The 18,399-nt window shown below is 37.4% G+C and overlaps 1 protein-coding gene across 4 annotated transcripts in view; it reads left to right on the forward strand.

Moving 5' to 3' along the window:
• SYTL5 (synaptotagmin like 5) overlaps positions 1–18,399 on the forward strand; it is a gene marked incomplete at both ends in the record, with an annotated part of 101,495 nt that overhangs the window by 67,803 nt on the left and 15,293 nt on the right. Inside the window, 7 exons of one of the 4 annotated variants that reach the window (XM_080719052.1) lie at positions 2,080–2,209; positions 5,815–5,921; positions 7,228–7,320; positions 8,068–8,133; positions 10,723–10,901; positions 12,998–13,097; positions 14,547–14,708. In XM_080719052.1, coding sequence (XP_080575178.1) covers positions 2,080–2,209; positions 5,815–5,921; positions 7,228–7,320; positions 8,068–8,133; positions 10,723–10,901; positions 12,998–13,097; positions 14,547–14,708 — 837 coding nt within the window. The remainder of the gene's footprint in view (positions 1–2,079; positions 2,210–5,814; positions 5,922–7,227; positions 7,321–8,067; positions 8,134–10,722; positions 10,902–12,997; positions 13,098–14,546; positions 14,709–18,399) is intronic. The other 3 variants (XM_080719053.1, XM_080719054.1, XM_080719055.1) reach the window with 3 other exon arrangements.

Below are 18,399 nucleotides of genomic sequence, written 5' to 3' on the forward strand. Positions count from 1 at the left end.
TGTTTCAAAATAGAGAATAAAAAATAGAGCTGGAGGTGTAGCTCGGACGTAGAATGCCCTTGGGTTCCATCCCCAGTACTGAAAAATAATAATAATAAGATATAGGAGTAGTTCATGAATCACATTTGCTCTTTTATTATGAAGACAAATGGTATGTAGAGGTGGCTTATGACAAAAGTTACATCTCAATTTCTCCTCATTCTTAGCATCTCTATGCTTCAATATTATTTTCTGCTTCTGCATGTAAGAAGTAAAATTGTAATATGAAAAATTTTAGAACATGATAGGTTCTAACCTGTCCTCTGCTATAATGTAACCTATTAATTTTAAACTTGACATCTAGAAGCTCTAGGGCATGTATTTTATGCTAATGACTGAACAATATTAATTGGCCTACTAGTGCTCAATATTAGTGATACTTCAAGACAGATCATCTGTGGGAAAACTTGCCATCATCATAATTGCTAGTAAGAAACTTTGTCTAGCCTCATTAGAGGACTCAGTGTGTGAAGAACTTTTTGAAGATATGTTGAAAACTGACCTAAGCTAATTTATCCATTTGACTTCTGTAATACTCTTGATAAACTTTGCTGTTTTGAGGAAATTAGAGGATGTAGGATCTATATATTTCCTGCTCCAGGTCTTATGTGATGAAAAATAATAAAAGGCTAAAGATAATCCATATGAAAGCTAAATTGATTATCATCCTAAGCAAGTGTTAGCCACATCTTTCGGGAGTGAGTTTATCAAAATAGCCCTTAATATTTAAAGAGTGAGCACTAGAAGCTAATTCCATCCTCTAGTACTTCAGATTGTCCATTTTGATTGTTTACAGAAAGAATTGTAAAGTCTCCTATAGGTTTGATCATTATCACACCGTGATGTCATCTGCATGGACATTCAACCTCAGTCTAATTCTCAAAAGAATGAAAATTATTCAAGCATGCCTGGTGTGATACACTAGTCAAGCTTCTATTTGCATGAACAAAGTTAGGACAGTTTTCCTTTGTTATATTAAATATGTTATATTTGTACATGCAAATGATAACCCATCTCAGACTGAACTCTACCACATGTACAATCATTTATATTAAGTGGACACCTCTACAAATCACCTATTCCTGTCAGCTGAGGAAGTCCCCAATCTTATAAATATTTATAAGCACCTTGCATGAAAACTTTGTTCCAACTTAAATATAACCAACCAACCATTTTGTAATCACTCAACCTTCTAGACTGAAAAGTTGGCATGAAATTCTGTTAAAGGGTGTTAGAGGATGTAAGATACTTCTGTCAGTCAGCTTTCTGTTACTGTAACAAATACCTAAGATAAAGTAAAGGAAGAAGTATTTATTTTAGTTCACAGTTTTGGAGGTTTCAGTCCATGCTTGGGCACACAATTCTTTTTGGGTGTGTGGTGAGGCAACACAGCATGGAAAGCAACACATGATAGAGCAAAGCTTCTCACCTCACATTAGCTGGGAAGTGAAAGAGTGAAAAAAAGAGAAAATGTCCAGAATCCCACAATCCCTCTCCAGGTTACACCCCCAGTGACCTAAAACCCTCCATTAAGCTCCACCCACCAAAGGTTCTATCACCTTTCAATGGCACCAAGCTGAGGAGCAAGCCTCTAACATATGATCCTTTGAGGAACATTTCAGACCCAAACTCCAGCAGGATGGTGGAGGAGAGGGAATATTGAGAGTGGGCACAAACACAAAGCAAAATAAAGTTCTAAGCCAACACGCTGCTCTGAGGGTGAAGCTTGCCAGATGCTTAAACACACTTTCTTGATATCTATACATTAGAACAGCCACTAATTTTGTGAATGAAAAATTATTGAAATACCTTTTGTTTGCTGAATTACATACTTATTGAAAGAGATTCCAGATAGCAACTGTTTATACAAAGTTTTGGGGTTATATGAGCTTCTGATCAAAGCCATTCAAATGTGAATCTGCTTCTCCTACAAAGTAAATGTGTTTATAACTATGTTTGTAGTAAAGTACATATGGAAGGACTTTTAAGTCAATTCAGTTCAATATAATGTTCCTTTATTAATTTTTACTTTGTGGAAAGGAACATGGCTTTCAAAATTCCTTGGGATTGGCTGCCAATGACAAAACCTCTGAAGATATCAAAAAGAGTCACCGCAGAAACACTTCAGGAACGCCTTCCATAGCGGTGTCTGGGACATCTCTCTCCTCAGGTGGGTGTTTACAATGTGACCACTCTGTAGTAAAAAAAAAATGACTAAGTCAGAAGGAATTGACAACTCCAGCTGGAGGTAGAATCCAGAACCTAGCATTAAGCTTAATATGGGTTTTCTACCTTAAAAAACAATCATCCAAACTCAGATGTGGTGGCACATGCAAGTAATCCCAGTACTTCCAAGGCTGAGAGAGGAGGATTACAGGTTTAAGGTTAGCTTCAGGAACTTAGGGAGACTCCCAAAAACCTAGTGAGACCCTGCTTCAAAACAAAAATAAATAAAATAAAAACAAAATAAATAAATAAATAATAAGTAAATAAATAAATGGCTACAGGTAGCACAGAGGTAGAATACCCCTGGATTCAATTAATCCTCAGAACCAAAAAAGAACAATATTTAGTTTTTTACCTATGTTCATAGGCCCACTGCAGGATAATTGCTTGAAGGTGGTCCTGAGTGATGCCTTGGGATTTTTTCCAATTGATTCATTGTATTCTCTTGCCAGGAATAATATGCAAGTTTCAAAGCTATGCCAGAATATCAACATAGAACATAATAAATATAAAGAATTCCAGGATACATTGGATATGACAGATAATAACATTTGCCCAGAGCTCAAAGAAATGATAGTTTAATTCATATCATAGACAGAAGTTCCTATACATGAACAAATATATCATTTTATGGTTTAAATTTGGAGTTCTTTGCAAGGAGTATTAACTAACATATTAATAATAACCATTATCATTTGTATGGCACATTCACACATATCATTTCATTTCATTATTATAGTAATCTTATAATTTAAAGTGTTTTGTTTTGGTGCTGGAGATTGAACCCAGGGACATTTTACCTCCAAGTTACACCTCCAATCCTTATTTTTTAACTTTTAATTTCAAAACAGGGTCTCACTAAGTTGCTGAGGGTCTTACTAAGTTACTAAGGCTGGCCTCAAACCTTCAATCCTTCTGTCTCAGCCTCCCAAGAACTAAGTTGACAGGCATGGAACACCACATACAGCAATATTTCTTTTTTTGCAGTCCAAGAGCACTGTAACTCCAAGCTAAACTCCCATCCCCATTTTTTAGTTTTTCTTATTTTTTAAAACAGAGTCTCACTGATTTGCGAAGAGCCTCGCTAAGTAGCTGAGGCAGTCCACGAACCATGATCCTCTGGTCTCAGCCTCCCAAATGCTGGGATTACAAGTGTGGGCCACCACGCCGGGCAACACCAGGCAAATTTGGTATTATTTATGTTGCAATTTTATTACTTATGAATAAGGAAATTCTTTAGAAAAATGGTCATAATTATGAAGTTTCTGACCCATACAAAGAGCTACTTTTTTCTTTTTTATTGATGCACTGTAGTCTTGCATCTTAATGAGGTACAAGATGGTAGAGGCATATATGCACACATCACTCATTTAGCCCTTCCCCAATTCCCTCTCCCTTCCCTCCTTCTCATGTTTGGCTTAGTGATTAACTTTGATATGTTTGTGAATGTTTATCATGTACATTAGGGAATTTCCCTCTTCCCCTTTCTCATCCCCTTCAGTTAGGTTACCTTATTTGCTCATCTGTGGTTTCTCCTTCCTCATCTAGAGTTCCTTTTGTGATCCCTTTTCTCCCTAGCTTCCGTATATGAGCGAGAGCAACTGATTTTTTATTTTTGTGACTAATATCACTCAGCATAATATTCTCCAGTTCCATCCATTTCCCCGCAAATGACAATTTTGTTCTTCTTTATGGCTGAGTAAAATTCAGTTGTATACATATTGCATAGTTTTCTAATGCATCCATGTGTTGATGGACATCTTAGCTGGTTCCATAGTTTGGCAATTGTGAATTGTGTGGCTATGAACATAGATACACACACATTAGTTTGGTAGTTCATGATGAGATCCTCAGCGTTAAGAAATGTTACCTGCCACCTAATGATGATACCTACATTCAACCTAAGGCTAGATTCTGAATTCTAACTCAGAAGAGGTAGGAAGTCTCTTCTAGCTAGCCATCTCCTAAAGACATTTTAGGTATGTATGTATGTATGTATGTATGTATGTATTTCAGTGCTTATAAGTTGTAAAGCAGTTCACCTATTAAATGAAAAAATCTAAAATATCCTAGAAACAAATATCATAAAGTCTACTTCTACTATTTCTGCTCAATGGCTCTTTTTTATAAAGTGTATACTCTTCCAGGCACTATGCTAATCACTTCTGTATTATTTCATTTAGCATTTTAGACTTAAATACTTAATTGCTCCCTTTAATCTTGTTTATTTATAAGCAACTATATCTCAGCAGGGCTTTAATATAAAGCTATTCTATTAAAATAAACTGTCTTTAGTAAACTACATATACCATTCATGAGAGGCATATTATTCTTTACATTTTCAAAACTTAGAGCAAGATGTTCTATTGATGGAAGAATGTTCTGGTGCCTAAAGAAATATAACTTTCGCTTGGCTGATCTATAGTCTTTCCCTTTTGTTTGAAAAATAAGCTCTACATCATTTAAAAGTGGAAAATTGGAATTAGTTGACTTTGGTCCAGGTATGCTGGCTAACATCTGTAATTCCAGTACTTGGAATCTGAGATAGGGGCATCTCAGATTCAAGGCCAGCCACAGCAATGTAAAGAGACTCTCAGCAACCTAGTTAGACCCTGTTCCAAAATAATGAACAAGCCAGGCGTGTTGGCGCACGCTTGTAATCCCTGCGCTGGGTGGGAGCAGAAACAGGAGGATCACACAGGTTCAAAGCCAGCTGAACTGGATTAAGAGACCCCGTTTCCAAATAAAACTATAAAAATAGGTCTTGGAGTGTATCCCGGAGGTAAAAGGGCTTCCAGGAAACCCAGTACCACCACCAAAATACTACTACTACTACTAATTAATAATAATAATAATAATAATAATAATAATAATAAAAGGAGGACAGGGGTGTAGCTCAGAGGCAGAATTTCCCTAGGTTCAATCTCCAGTACCACACACAAAAAAAAGTAATTGACTTTCATTCTATATCAAATATTAAAATATGGTGAATTCTCTAAATATTGAAATAAAGAATTTTTAATGTTTATCAGACACTGTGATACATACCTCTAATCCTAGCTCATCAGGAGACTGAGGCAGGAGAATTGAAAGTCTGAGGCCAGCCTTAGCAAATTAAAGAAAACCTGTTTCTAAATAAAAAATAAAATAAAAAGGGCTGAAGATGTAGCTAGTAATATTATAACCCTGAGTTCAATTCCCAGTACCAAAAAATGAATTAATGTTTTATTTTTTCAAATTTAAGGATTTACTCCATGAAAATTGTTTAAGTCTAAGAGTAAAGCAGAAGCCTTACACAGCTTAAAGGTTACTATTTCATAATAGAGCATTTAACCTCCTGTGACCAAAAAAGGAAATGAATACTTAAATGTTAGTGTTTAGTCCAAGGCAATTTCCAAAATACCATGAAAAATGAAAGTATATTAACCAAACCAGCATGAAGTTACTGATTCTGGCTGGGGCTTCCATGACACAACCTATGCTATAAAAATGAGAGCTTCTAACAAAACAAGAGGATTGACATCTTTCTTTTTCTTTCCCTCCCTCCAGATCGGAGTCGATCTGAGTTAGATTTGAGTGAGTCATTTACAGAAGACATAGAAGATACTGCAAGCATAAGAAGCAGGTCTGTCCCTGGGGCTTTAGATAAGGACTCGGTAAGTTGGATGTGAAGAGAGTACAATGGTTACTTGCTCCAAGTAGTTCCACTTTTAGGTGATGAGTTGAGAGTGCAGTGAGGATATACAATATTCCTTCCAGTCAACATACAAAATCAGCTAAAAGAATTATTTAGAAAAGTCAACAGGCAATCATGCTAATGACAGAAGATTATCTCTAAGAAAATACCTCTAGATATCACTTAACTTAAACCGGAGACATCAGGAATCCTGGCCAAATCTCTAGACCAAATACTATTAGACTTCTCTATGTATTTTATATGAACACTTTTGCATCTCACATTGTCTCCAATCAGCTGCCTTCTTGAAACTAAATTATGTGAAAATTAATGTTTCAATGTACTTATTTATTTAATGAGAAAATTGGATTAGATTATTGTTAGGGCTCCTTCCCATTATGATATTCTGATTTCTGTAACTGCCATAATAAAATTTGAGCTCCTTAGAAGAAAGATACAGCACAAATGTTAATAGATACAAATGGTTTTTCCAGAACAAGCAAGGAAACGTAAGCATTCTGGAACTAAATATTACTTACAAGAGTATAAGAACCTGGAAAAGTACTTTAAAATCCAGCACAAAAAGGGAGTATGGAATGGGATCAAATGATCTCAAAGACTATTTGTTCTCTACCTTTAAAGAACAGTTAATTCCAATAATATTAAACTATTCATGACCTTAGAAAGATATAAAAAATCTTCAAGTTCATAGTATGAAGCCAGTGATATTCAAAGTGATACAAACAGCTGGGTGTGCTGGCACATACCTGTCATCCCAGTACTTGGGGTGCTGAGACAGGAGGATCGCAGGTTCAAAGCCAGCCTCAGCAAATTACTAAGGCTTTCAGCAGCTAAGCGAGACCCTATCTCCAAATTTAAAATTTATAATAATATAGGGCTGGTTTTTAACTCTGAAGTAGAATGCCCCTGAATTCAATCCTCAGTATCACACAGCAAAAAAATGATACAAACACACATGTACACATTACCAGAAATAAATCACCTTAGAGGCTGGGAAGGTAGGAGTTGAACCCAGGAGTATATTCTACCAATTTTATGTTTTTCCCTAAAGCAAGCACTGTTGAAAAAGGGACCCTGTCCTCTGCTCCATAGCCTGTCTACCTCTCTTAAGGCTATTCAGATTACAGAAAAGAGGAGAACCTAAGAATGGGGTATTTTTTAGATATTTTTATCTGATTTTCAGGTATTTATGAAAGAAAGTCCTGTTTCAAGTGAAAGCTTTCTAGAAAAGAAAAGAATCACTAATTTCTCCCCTCTTTTCATAGAATTCCTTGGAAGAGACTGAAGAAGGTGATGGTGACTTGAGGTCCTCCCAGTTTTCTACAAACACCCAGGGTCTGGCAAGTGGCCTGTCAACTGTAAGCAGTTCTCTAGCACATCCAGAAATTTCTTCCTCTTGTTAGTTTTCTTTGCATTTTCAAAGGAGACAGGAATGTATGATAATGAGTTAAAAGCCACTGTAAATTTCCGCTCACCCTTTATCCTCAGAGTACTTTTTAGGTTAAGTTTGTGTGAGCTCTTTCTAAGGCTCCTGAATTCTTTAGTCCTTGCCCGGGTTTTAAAACCTCTTCATTCCCAATTATGAAGTGCTAGAAGAGAGGAGTTTGAAGGTTTGCAACACAGAGAAATAAGTATTTGAAAGGAGGTGGAAATGCTACTTCCCCTGATTTGATAATATCTCGTATACATGTATTGAATCTTCAAGCATTACCCCATAAATATATACAATTATGTGTCAGTTTAAGAAATCTCACTTTCTAGTTTAGGTTCAGTCAGCTCAAGCCTATAGATGATTTCAGTTCTCTACAGTTTCCCTGACACCATTGTCTCAACTCCCTGACCGTCCTCCATATTGCTGCCAACCATTTTCCTGAAACACACCCAGTCAGGTCTCTCTCCTTTTCAAAAACTGTCCTTAGCTTCTCACTGCCTACAAAAGAGTCAAGCCCTGTCTCACTTCAAGGTTCATGGTCTTCCATGAGAGGAAGGCTTTAGGAGCTCCTGTGTCCTTTTATCTATCTGTGTGTCTATAAGTCTTTTTCTTTGCTTCTCTGATTTCTAGTGTTCTAATTCCCTTTTTCTTTTGATCTTTGGGTGCCTTAAAGAATCCTCAGGCAGGCTCTGACAGGAAGTGGACCTACCTAAATGTGCCTGATGCTGACTCAGACACTGTGAGTTTTCAATCTTTCTTCTTCCTGCTTTCCAAATGTACTTCACAAATGCCATGGTTTGGGAAATGTAATTCGATGGGCAATTCTAGCAGCATTTATCTATTGCTGTCCTGTGTCCAGTTAACCGGGGGTTTTCTTCAGAAAAGGTTATCAGAACTCAAATATTCTAACTCATTATATATTAGAATCTGAATGCCAGTCAAATGACATGCTTTCCAAAATGGTTCACCAATAACACAATCTTTGGAGTGAACACCTCTATTTTAAGTCACAGTTTCGGCTTAATTAAGACCATAAAGTTGGGCTAATAATAAAGTTGTCATAACTGCCTTAAATTCACCCAAGCTTTAGTGTTTGTGGGTTCTTAAATTTCTTCTATCCTAGGGGACCACTGTTCACACCCTCTTTGACAGTGTGGCTACAGAGGGATGTGGTGAAAACACAAGTCATACAAGGAGATAGTGAGATGTGGAGGGGAGAGGCTCTAACCAGAAACCTGGAACCTCATTTTAACTTTTGGCATTACCAACTTTTGTAAGCCTTTCCTCTTGTATAACATGAGAGACTTGGGACTTAATTATTGAAGCCCTTTCTACTCAAAGCATAGTATATCTGTGTTTCACAGCTACAGGGACATTTCTTTATTTTTTCTTTTTCTTTCTTTCTTTCTTTTTTTGGAGGGGAGGGTACTGGGGATTGAATGCAGAGCATTCTACCTCCATGTTATAGACCTAACCCTTTTTATTTCTTTTCTTTTTTGAAACAAGTTCTGGCTAAAGTACTGATGATCTCGCTATGTTGCAGAGGCTGGCCTTGAACCTGTGATTCTCCTATCTCAGCCTACCACATACTAGGATTACAAGTGTTCTCTACCACACCCAGTTTCCTGGAACATTTCTTACCAGTTCTCCTCTTCTACGGTCAGCTAGTCATAGGCAGCATTATAGTCCTAGTAAAGTTTCTAGTCTGTTAATTGGCTGCCTGGGCCCAGGCTCACTGGATTTAATAAGATAAAAGAAACAAGGAAAGGATGGAGAAATAAAAAATTAATTGAATGTATTTTGATTAAACTGAGGAGAAGAACTTGATTGTTTCTCCTCTGGTCCTATAGAAGTTGTTACAACTTATAAAAACAAAAGCTGGGTAATTTAGTGTGACCCGGTTTCAAAATAAAATGTAAAATAGGGCTCAGGGTGCAGTTCAGAGGCAGAACACTGCTATATCAGTATCTATTTCCCCTATACACATATATACACACACAGACACAATAAATAATAAATACATAAATAAACATATGCCAGTAAATATATAGACTTAACTGGGCTGTGCTAGCCAGAGAATATGTCACAGTTTCAATTTCCCTGGATCCCCCTAAGGAAGGGAGTGGTTTCTCATTTTCTAGTCCCAGCATGAGGAAGTTTTGGAGCTAAAACAATTAGAGATTTTTAATTTAAAGGATTTATTTCATTACTAAAATAGAGAATTTTGCTTCCAGCACCTACAGATTTTGTGTGTGTGTGTGCTGAGGATTGAACCCAGATGAATTCTACCTCTGAGGTATACCCCCAGCCCTGTTTTATTTTTTTTTGTTTTGAAACAGGGTTTTCTTAAATCACTGAGGGTCTTGCTAAGTTGCTGACATTGGCCTCAAACCTATGCTCATTCTGTCTCAGTCTCCCAAGTACTGGGATTACAGGGCATATGCCTCCATATTGGGCTTGCGTTAAAGAATTTTTTAAAATTTGGTGCATTACAATCATACAAAGTAATGGGAGTTTGGGGGATATATATACTCATAACATTATAGGGTCAATTTTATTCTCCAGTTGTACTAAAATATGTTTCATATCATTAGTGTCTTTTCAAAAACCTCATTCTCTGAAAGGTTTGGAGTTTTTGGAAAAATTTTTCTTATCATTTGGTAGGGTCATGATTTTATTGTTTAGTGTCGTGGGTTGATATTTTACAAAAATTACAAAGCCATGCTCATATACTACCTATGTACCCACACTCAGTTGAAGAATCACAGCATTTGTGGGTATATGATGGTTTTCTGGCATGTCTTTGAGAAAGCTACAGCTGTGGCTTCCCAGAAACCGATGGCATGCTCTTTTTGTAGTTAAAAAAGAAATAAGTCTTGTTGTTCTTGCTAGCACAGAATATGCAGTGAGCCTTTCTTTGTCCTGATCAATGCATTTTAGACTTCAATATAAACTGAACTTGTGTCTACAAAAAAAAATAGAAAGATATTGAGAAGGTAAGTAGTATTAGTAATTCTTCAATGAACCTGTATGCATGAGAAGAAATGAATAAGCAAAAGGCTTAGCTAACCCAAAAAGTACAATGTTTCTCCTCTCAGCAAGTTTCTTGCTTTCTTACTTATGGTACAAGATCTGCGGTTTTCTCCTGGACTTGAATTTTATTCAGCATCAGAAAAATAAGTATTATATATGACTTATTTTTTTCCCTCACTCCAGACTTCTGTGCTCATTAAAAAGAATAGTAATTGTAATTGAATGGAGGGGTGGTTTCTGTAAAGAGATTGTTAGAAAAACACTGAGGGCCTTCTTTTATCTTGTTTTTTTCCAGACCAGCCTTAATAGCATGATGAGTGTTTACAGTGAAACAGGAGACTATGGCAATGTGAAAGTCAGTGGTGAAATCCTTCTCCACATCAGTTACTGCTACAAAACTGGTGGGCTCTACATTTTTGTCAAAAATTGCAGAAATTTGGCCATAGGAGATGAAAAGAAACAGAGGACAGATGCGTAAGCACAAAGCATGCTCCTCAGACTATTCAAGTACAGCCTGTTCTCTCTCTCTCTCTCTCTCTCTCTCTCTCTCTCTCTCTCTCTCTCTCTCTCTCCCTTCCTCTGTGTGTGTGTGTGTGTGTGTGTGTGTGTGTGTGTGCATGTGTTTCTTCTTCAGAAGGGTCTAAGAATTCCTCTGAATTTGGACTTCTCAGAATTGATTTTCTTTGTATCCCATACTATATTTTCAAATACTCTGTAGAGTACACATATAACAGTTGTGTTCTTGGTTAACTAATTTGTATATGACTGTTACTTGGCATGACTCAAAACTGAAAAAGGTTTACTTTACACAGAGGCTGCTTATTGAGGTGGAAGGCTGACATCTTGGCACACCCAAGATGTACAAGGGAATCCTGTGGATTTTTGTTGTGGGAAATCTTCCAGAGAAAATTAGCAAGCTATTACCCAACTGAACAACTCAAAATGACAATTATGAGGCTCTCTAGAATCTAGAGATCAGCCTAAGGGGGTAGGGATGGACCATGGCATATATGAGAGGAGCTAGATGTAGAGATGTGTAAGGGCTTCTCTTGACAACTCTGAAGCTCAGTAATTCACTAGGAAGACAAACAGGACTGTGTGTGTACTTATAATCAATAAAGGGGAAGGACACATGGGGGTAAAGTACTGAAAAAACAGATTCAAGCATACAAGGCTCCTCTACCAATGGAGTCACACAAGATACACTTAATTCTTGTGAAATGTCATCAACCAGGGAAGCTTGTTAGAGACTCAGCTGGTTAAATACTAAATTTTCAGGCTCCCAGAAGGAAAACACAAGTTACACATAAGCTATATTGTTTGTACTGGTTAGGCACAGTGAGCCACTTTTATAAACTCTAATAATGGTAGGAACCTTCCCAAAATCCAAGTTCCCAGATATGACCTGAGGGCCAAACTTGCAAGCAAGACCTCAGAAATATCAGGTCTTCTATTGTTAACTCCTCTGTTCCATAGATCACCTAGGTCCAAGAAAAAACTCAAGGACGCTGATTCCAGTTAACCTTAGATCGACAAATGATTGGATTCTGACTACAGATTGATCTACCTGGTTTCTCAACAAATTTCAGAGGGCTGTAAGACCAATACAGTGACTTTGACTAGCATGGAAAGGGGACATCTAAATCCCCAGAAGATGTACTTCAGAACTCTGGTAGCATCTTGTACATCTCAATCTAGTACATTTATAAGTCTCCTATGATGTTCTGCTCTAAGAGGCTCCTGAGATAGCTCAAGCCAAGTTGTTGGGTAGAATTGCAACTATGACTTCAGGTTATTCTTTACTATTTCTTCTTTTCAACTATTTTCTTTTATTCACTCATTTCCATTGACCTCATTTCCTGGTATCAGAAGACAGAACTAGGAATGGGAAGGCATGTAACCCAGAAACTTTGTAAGATAATTGATAATGGTAGCAGATTATATTTATTGAGTAGTAAAATATGTTATCTCCTTTTATGTGCCAACTATTGCAATCCTTAAAATGCTATGACTTAGATACTGCTATGATCCCAGTGTTACAGGAAACTGAGGCACTGGAGTGTTAAATTCTTCAGGTTGTCAAAACCAGTAATGCAGTATGACCCAGTTGGCTTGACTCCAGACCCTTCTTTTGTTTGATTGATTTATCAATTGACTGGTTGACATAATGGAGATTGAACCCAGGGGCATTCTATTTCTAAGATAGACACCCAGCACTTTTTTATTTTTTATTTTGAAACAAGAGTCTCTCTAGGATGCTGGGAGTCTCACTGCATTGCTAAGGCTACCCTTGATTCTGTAATCCTCTTGCCTCAGCCTCCTAACTTCTGGGATTACAGGCATGCACCACCATGCCCAGCCAGACCCTGTATTCTTTACCACTGTGTTTTATTTTTTCTTTCTCTGGAAGTCCAAGAATTTTATGTTTTTTTCTGTTATATAAAATACATTCTCTTTTATCCTGTCTATTATGCTTGCTGGCCTATTCCCTTTTATTTACTGAGGTTCCTCAGCATTTCTTACAAAACAGATGTTTCTAAATAATTGCTTTCATCTTTTATTGTCTATAGTTATGTCAAGTCATACCTCCTTCCTGACAAGTCCCGAAATAATAAGCGCAAGACCAAAATCAGAACAGGCACCAATCCGGAATTCAATGAAACACTAAAGGTAAAAAAATACTTTCAGAGAAACTCATGTGATATTGTTCCCAATCTCATAAATTTAGAAATATAGTGAAGCTTTCATTTGTCCCTTGTCTTGTTTATGTTTTTAATTGAAGTTTGAATAAGTTATTGTAATACCCCTGGCTTTTCTAGCAGTTGTTAGAAAAGAAAAAATGTAAATCACTCTTCCTCTGTTTACTTTTATGCTGCCCCTGAAGTTGCACCTCAAGTAGAGATGATCCAGTAAAATAACGTCTCACCAGATAGCTGCATCTTATCATAAAGCATGTTTCACCTTTGGGAAAACTGCATTTTCAGGTGCCACTCTGAGAAGTTTGTCACAATTTTGACACCAGCTTAGTAGATCACTTTGTATACATTCATTGTTCTACTAGCACAGCATGGATACATGCTGCTTCTTATTAGGGCTTGTGAATTTGAGTAAATTTAGTTGTGTGGTTAATGAACAGTGGAGGTGCAGGCTCAGATATGAGAAATAGACAAAGTGGCCTAGATAAATATGGCCAGACCCTAATCCTAAAGACATATTTATTTCCAATATGCATATAACAACCCCTTCTCTCACCTGGACCAATCAGGCCTGGTAAGAAGTACCTAGGGGAATTTAATTAAGGAAATTATTGCTATTTCCAGGAAAATTTTTGAACTTGTTTCCAGATTGATGGAATTAGAGTCTAGCATAGAAGGAAGTTGGTGATGGCAGAAAGTCATGAACTTACATGGTTTAGCAGAGGCATGTTTGGAAACAAGAGCCAATATCAAGATAGATCAAACAGAAAATGAGTAAATACAGGCAGAGGCCCCATCCAGTGGCCATAACAGGATAGTAAATAAAGATGAACGCCAAACAGAACAGATAAACACAGCAATGGGATAAATTCAGGATAAAAGAGAATGTATTTTATATAACAGAAAGAAAAGCTTGCCCCATATTATCTCCTTTCTGCTCACTCTGTGTATACATCTTTTCACCTCTATACTTAGACTGTGTTTTATGAAATTTGTTGTCTATAAGCTTCCATTGATAGTACTTATTGAGACTTAGGGTCTTTAATTAGAGAAGTTGGAGAACTGATATATTAAACCTTGAGCTACAATGTAGATGTGGGAAAAAATATAGGTAATTGAAAAACAGGTAAAACTGGAAAGAGAATAAGCCCCATCACTAAATGCCTTTTATACTATAACTGAAGTTTATTTCCCTCCTCCCAAAATAATTTGATTATGTCTTTCAGCACTAGGTCTGGCACATAGTAAGTTTATGGAACAGAAGCTCAATTATAGCAGATAAAAAGAAAGTATTTTCTTTGTGCTTGTTTTGTTCACATTAATGATGTATATGTTATAAGAGATGGTGGAAATACATTTCAACCTGTCCAGGAATTATCAGAGCCCTCTTTGTGGACTGTCATGTTGTACATCTCATTTGTAGTACACCATCAGCCACACCCAGCTGGAAACAAGAACTCTGCAGCTCTCAGTCTGGCACTATGATCGATTTGGACGGAACAGCTTCCTTGGAGAGGTGGAAATTCCTTTTGACTCATGGAACTTTGAAAATCCATGTGATGAGTGGTTTGTGCTTCAGCCCAAGGTATGAAATATTTCTATATTAGTCATACAGCTATCAGGCAAGTTTGAGAAAAATTGATATCACAGGCCTGAAGAATCTGAAAGCTTCCACATTTCAAGTGATAATCTGCAAAGATTCATTGAGCAAAGTTAGAGATAATATTGTAATAAATGTTGCAAATCCACTGTTTGAGAAACTCTTCATCAATATAGATTGTATAATGCAATCCATATATTCATATGGATTATTTATTTTATGACTAATGTACTTATCATTTGAAGGTCTCTGTTGGTTACCATAAAGAATACATTATATGATCCTATCAGAATAAGAAAGTCTTCATTTTCCCATAGATAAAAACAAATCTGTAGAGCATGGCCAATCTCAAAACATTATTGCTTTTTCTTATTCTCTACAATTCAGACCATGAGTAGGAATAGTATTATCTTGACTCACAGTGGGGAGAGGGCAGTAGTCAATATGCCTGGTTCATTACATTCCTACTTTTGAGATTCACAATCCAGGCCTTGAGTTATAGGCAGAAAAACAAGCTTACAACTGTTTCTAAAAAGTAAATGCCAATGTAATATAGAATGTTCTAATCTAGATCAACAGCACCTTGGACTCACTCTCAGCAACTAGAATCTCTATATATTGACAATAACTATAAGTCAAAAGGAAGATGAAAAGGACATTTATGAAGCCAAATATTGTTCTTTATATACATAAAGGGAAAGGGAACTATTATTGAAGATGAGGGACTCAAATCCATTTTACTTAGTTCGCTTCTAGGTCTATGACTGACTATGTGAACTTGGGCTAATTCACTTCCATAGACTTGTGCTCTCATTTGTAATATAATTATTTCCTCTAGCTTATAGGGCTGCAGTCTGGCTTGAATAAACATTTTACATGGAGCTGTTATTTTATTGGGCACATTTTAAGCTCTCAATAAATGCTAGGTAGTATATGTTGCTTAGAAGCATTTATATTACGATTTACAGGAACTCCAGTTTATACTGCCAAATATAAAGGGAGATTATTGTTCAGTGTTGATCATATATGGCTTAATCCAGATGTTGAAATCTTATGAAGGCCTTGGTGTGGGGGGAGTCTTATGGCATTCTTTTCATTTTCTGGATTCATGCAGAGTTGGCCTCCAGCATCAGCATGCTTCTCCTGGGCACCAATAGCTATAGTGGCTGCAATCCTCTCATCCTTGAATCACACTACCCAGAGAGAAGAAAGTTTCTTCCCCTCCAGCAGTCAAAACAATCCCTTGATCCTGGTTCTCCTAATTACATTTTTTTACCATCCTGAGCTAATAACTATAAAGAGGCAAGATGCATTGTCTCTTAAGGCAATAAGAACATATACTGGTTCTAAAGGTGAGGTTTCCCAAAAGAAATCCAGGTGCAGTACTACTAAGGAAACCATAATAAATACTAGACAATAAAACAAATGATACTCCCCATATCATCATCAAAAGCAGCATTGTTCTTATTTAATGATTCCAACAACTCTATGAAATAGGTATCAGTATCCCCATTTTAAAGATAAGGACACTGAGACTCAAAAGTTAAATATTATTTGCTGGTGAGGTCTAGTAACTGATGGCCTGAAATTTGGTATAAATAACTCACAGAAAATCTTTAGGAGATTTATTTGGACTGTGGACATAAGTGACAGCAAATTACAATTTAAAAATATTAAAGCCAGCTGGGCGTGGTGCCGCATGCTTGTAATCCCCACACTTGGGAGGCTGAGACAGGAGGATCGCGCAGGTTCGAAGCCAGCCTCAGCTAGTTAGTGAGGCTCTCAGCAACTTAGTGAGACCCTGTTTCAAAACTAAAATATAAAATAGGGCTGGGAATATAGCCCAGAGGTAGAAAGCCTCTGGGTTCCACCCCAGCACCACAAAAAATAAAATAAATAAAATAAAAATATTAAAGCCAACATAAATGTGATAAGGAAAAGTACATTATTAATAGCAATTGAATCCAAAATAGCATAATATTCCTTGTTGTTAAATGTAGGAAATATTTGATCATTTAGCAGTAAGCCTCCTGAAACTGAATGTAAACCCTTATTAATTGCATACTTTGGTGTATTATAAATGAGCATCAATATTAGAAAATATCCAACACACCAAATGTATGCATCTTAGTATATGAAACTAATTTTCCTGTAACAATGAAGCATATAAGGAGCCAGGCACAGTGGAATATGCCTTTAATCCCAGCTGCTTGGGAGGCTGAGACGAGGGTCACAGGTTCAAGACCTGCCTGGGCAACATCGCCAAGTCTAAAAATAAATAATAAGAAGGGCTGGGGGTGTAGTTTAGTGGTAAAGTGCCCCTGGGTTCAATCCTCAGTAACACACACACACATACACACACACACACACACACACACACACACACATACATACACACACACACACAACCAGCCTGGGCAACATTGCCAAGTCTAAAAATAAATAATAAGAAGGGCTGGGGGTGTGGTTTAGTGGTAAAGTGCCCCTGGGTTCAACCCTCAGTAATACACACACACACATACACACACACACACACACACACACACACACACACACACACAACCAGCCTGGGCAACATTGCCAAGAACCTGTCTAAAAATAAGAGGCTAGTTGGGAATCATTTTGGAGGGAAAAACAGAATCTGTCAGGTTAGTGTTCTAGAAAAAGTTGAAAGATTTGCTAGGACGATATCCAAGTTCCTCCAGGCTCCTACCAGACATCCTTCACTTAAGGATCAACAATTTTCTTTGGTAACCCCATCCACATCACCATTGGGTGGTTACCTTTCTATCATAAGGGAAAAGCATCTTTGAAATTCTCTGAGCCTGCTGATGATAAAAAGTACTGATTGTGCCCACTCTAGAAGACCATCAATCCTCTGCTAGATCCTCTCAGATTCCTAATCATTCTAAAAGGTTTCCTTCAACAGCCTCTACCTGAGACTCTTTAGAAGCCTGGCCTCAGGTTACTGTAGTTTTTGCCCATTTGAACAGAGAGCCAGTTGTTCCTGAAAGTTTGTGTATCCCTGCCACAAAAACAACCCTTAATAACCAATAGGTGAGCCAGGTGTGTCGGCACACACTTATAATCCCAGCACTTGAGAGGCTGAGACAGGAGGATTGCGATTCAAGAACAGCTTCAGCTATGTAGTGAAGCCTTTTGCAACTCAGTGAGACCCTGTTTTAAAATAGAGAATTACAGCCGGGTGTGGTGGCATACGCTTGTAATCCCAGCATTCGGGAGGCTGAGACCTGGAGGATCGCGGTTCGCGGACAGCCTTAGCTACTTAATGAGACCCTTTGCAACTCAGTGAGACCTGGTTTCAAAATAAAGAATAAAAAGTAGGGCAAGGGCTGTAGCTCAGAAGTCGAATGACCCTGGGTTCCATCCCCAAACCCGCAAAAAAAAAAAAAAAAAAAGAATTAAAAATAGGGCTGGAGGTATAGCTCGAAGGTAGAATGCCCCTGGGTCCATCCCCAGTATGGCCAATAAAATAAAATAAAATAACCAATAGGAGGGGGATATGAAAAAATGCTTCCCTTACTGAGAGGGAGAAAAACACCAGGGTGTTACTTATCCTATAGAGCACCACTGTCAGATCAGGCTAAAGCTGCCTTCCACAGAAACTTGTTCAGGATTGCACTTATCACTATTCTGCTTCTTCCACCCCTTCACT

The sequence above is a fragment of the Muscardinus avellanarius genome (genome assembly GCF_963383645.1).
Source record: "Muscardinus avellanarius genome assembly, chromosome: X".
Taxonomy (NCBI): Eukaryota; Metazoa; Chordata; class Mammalia; order Rodentia; family Gliridae; genus Muscardinus; species Muscardinus avellanarius.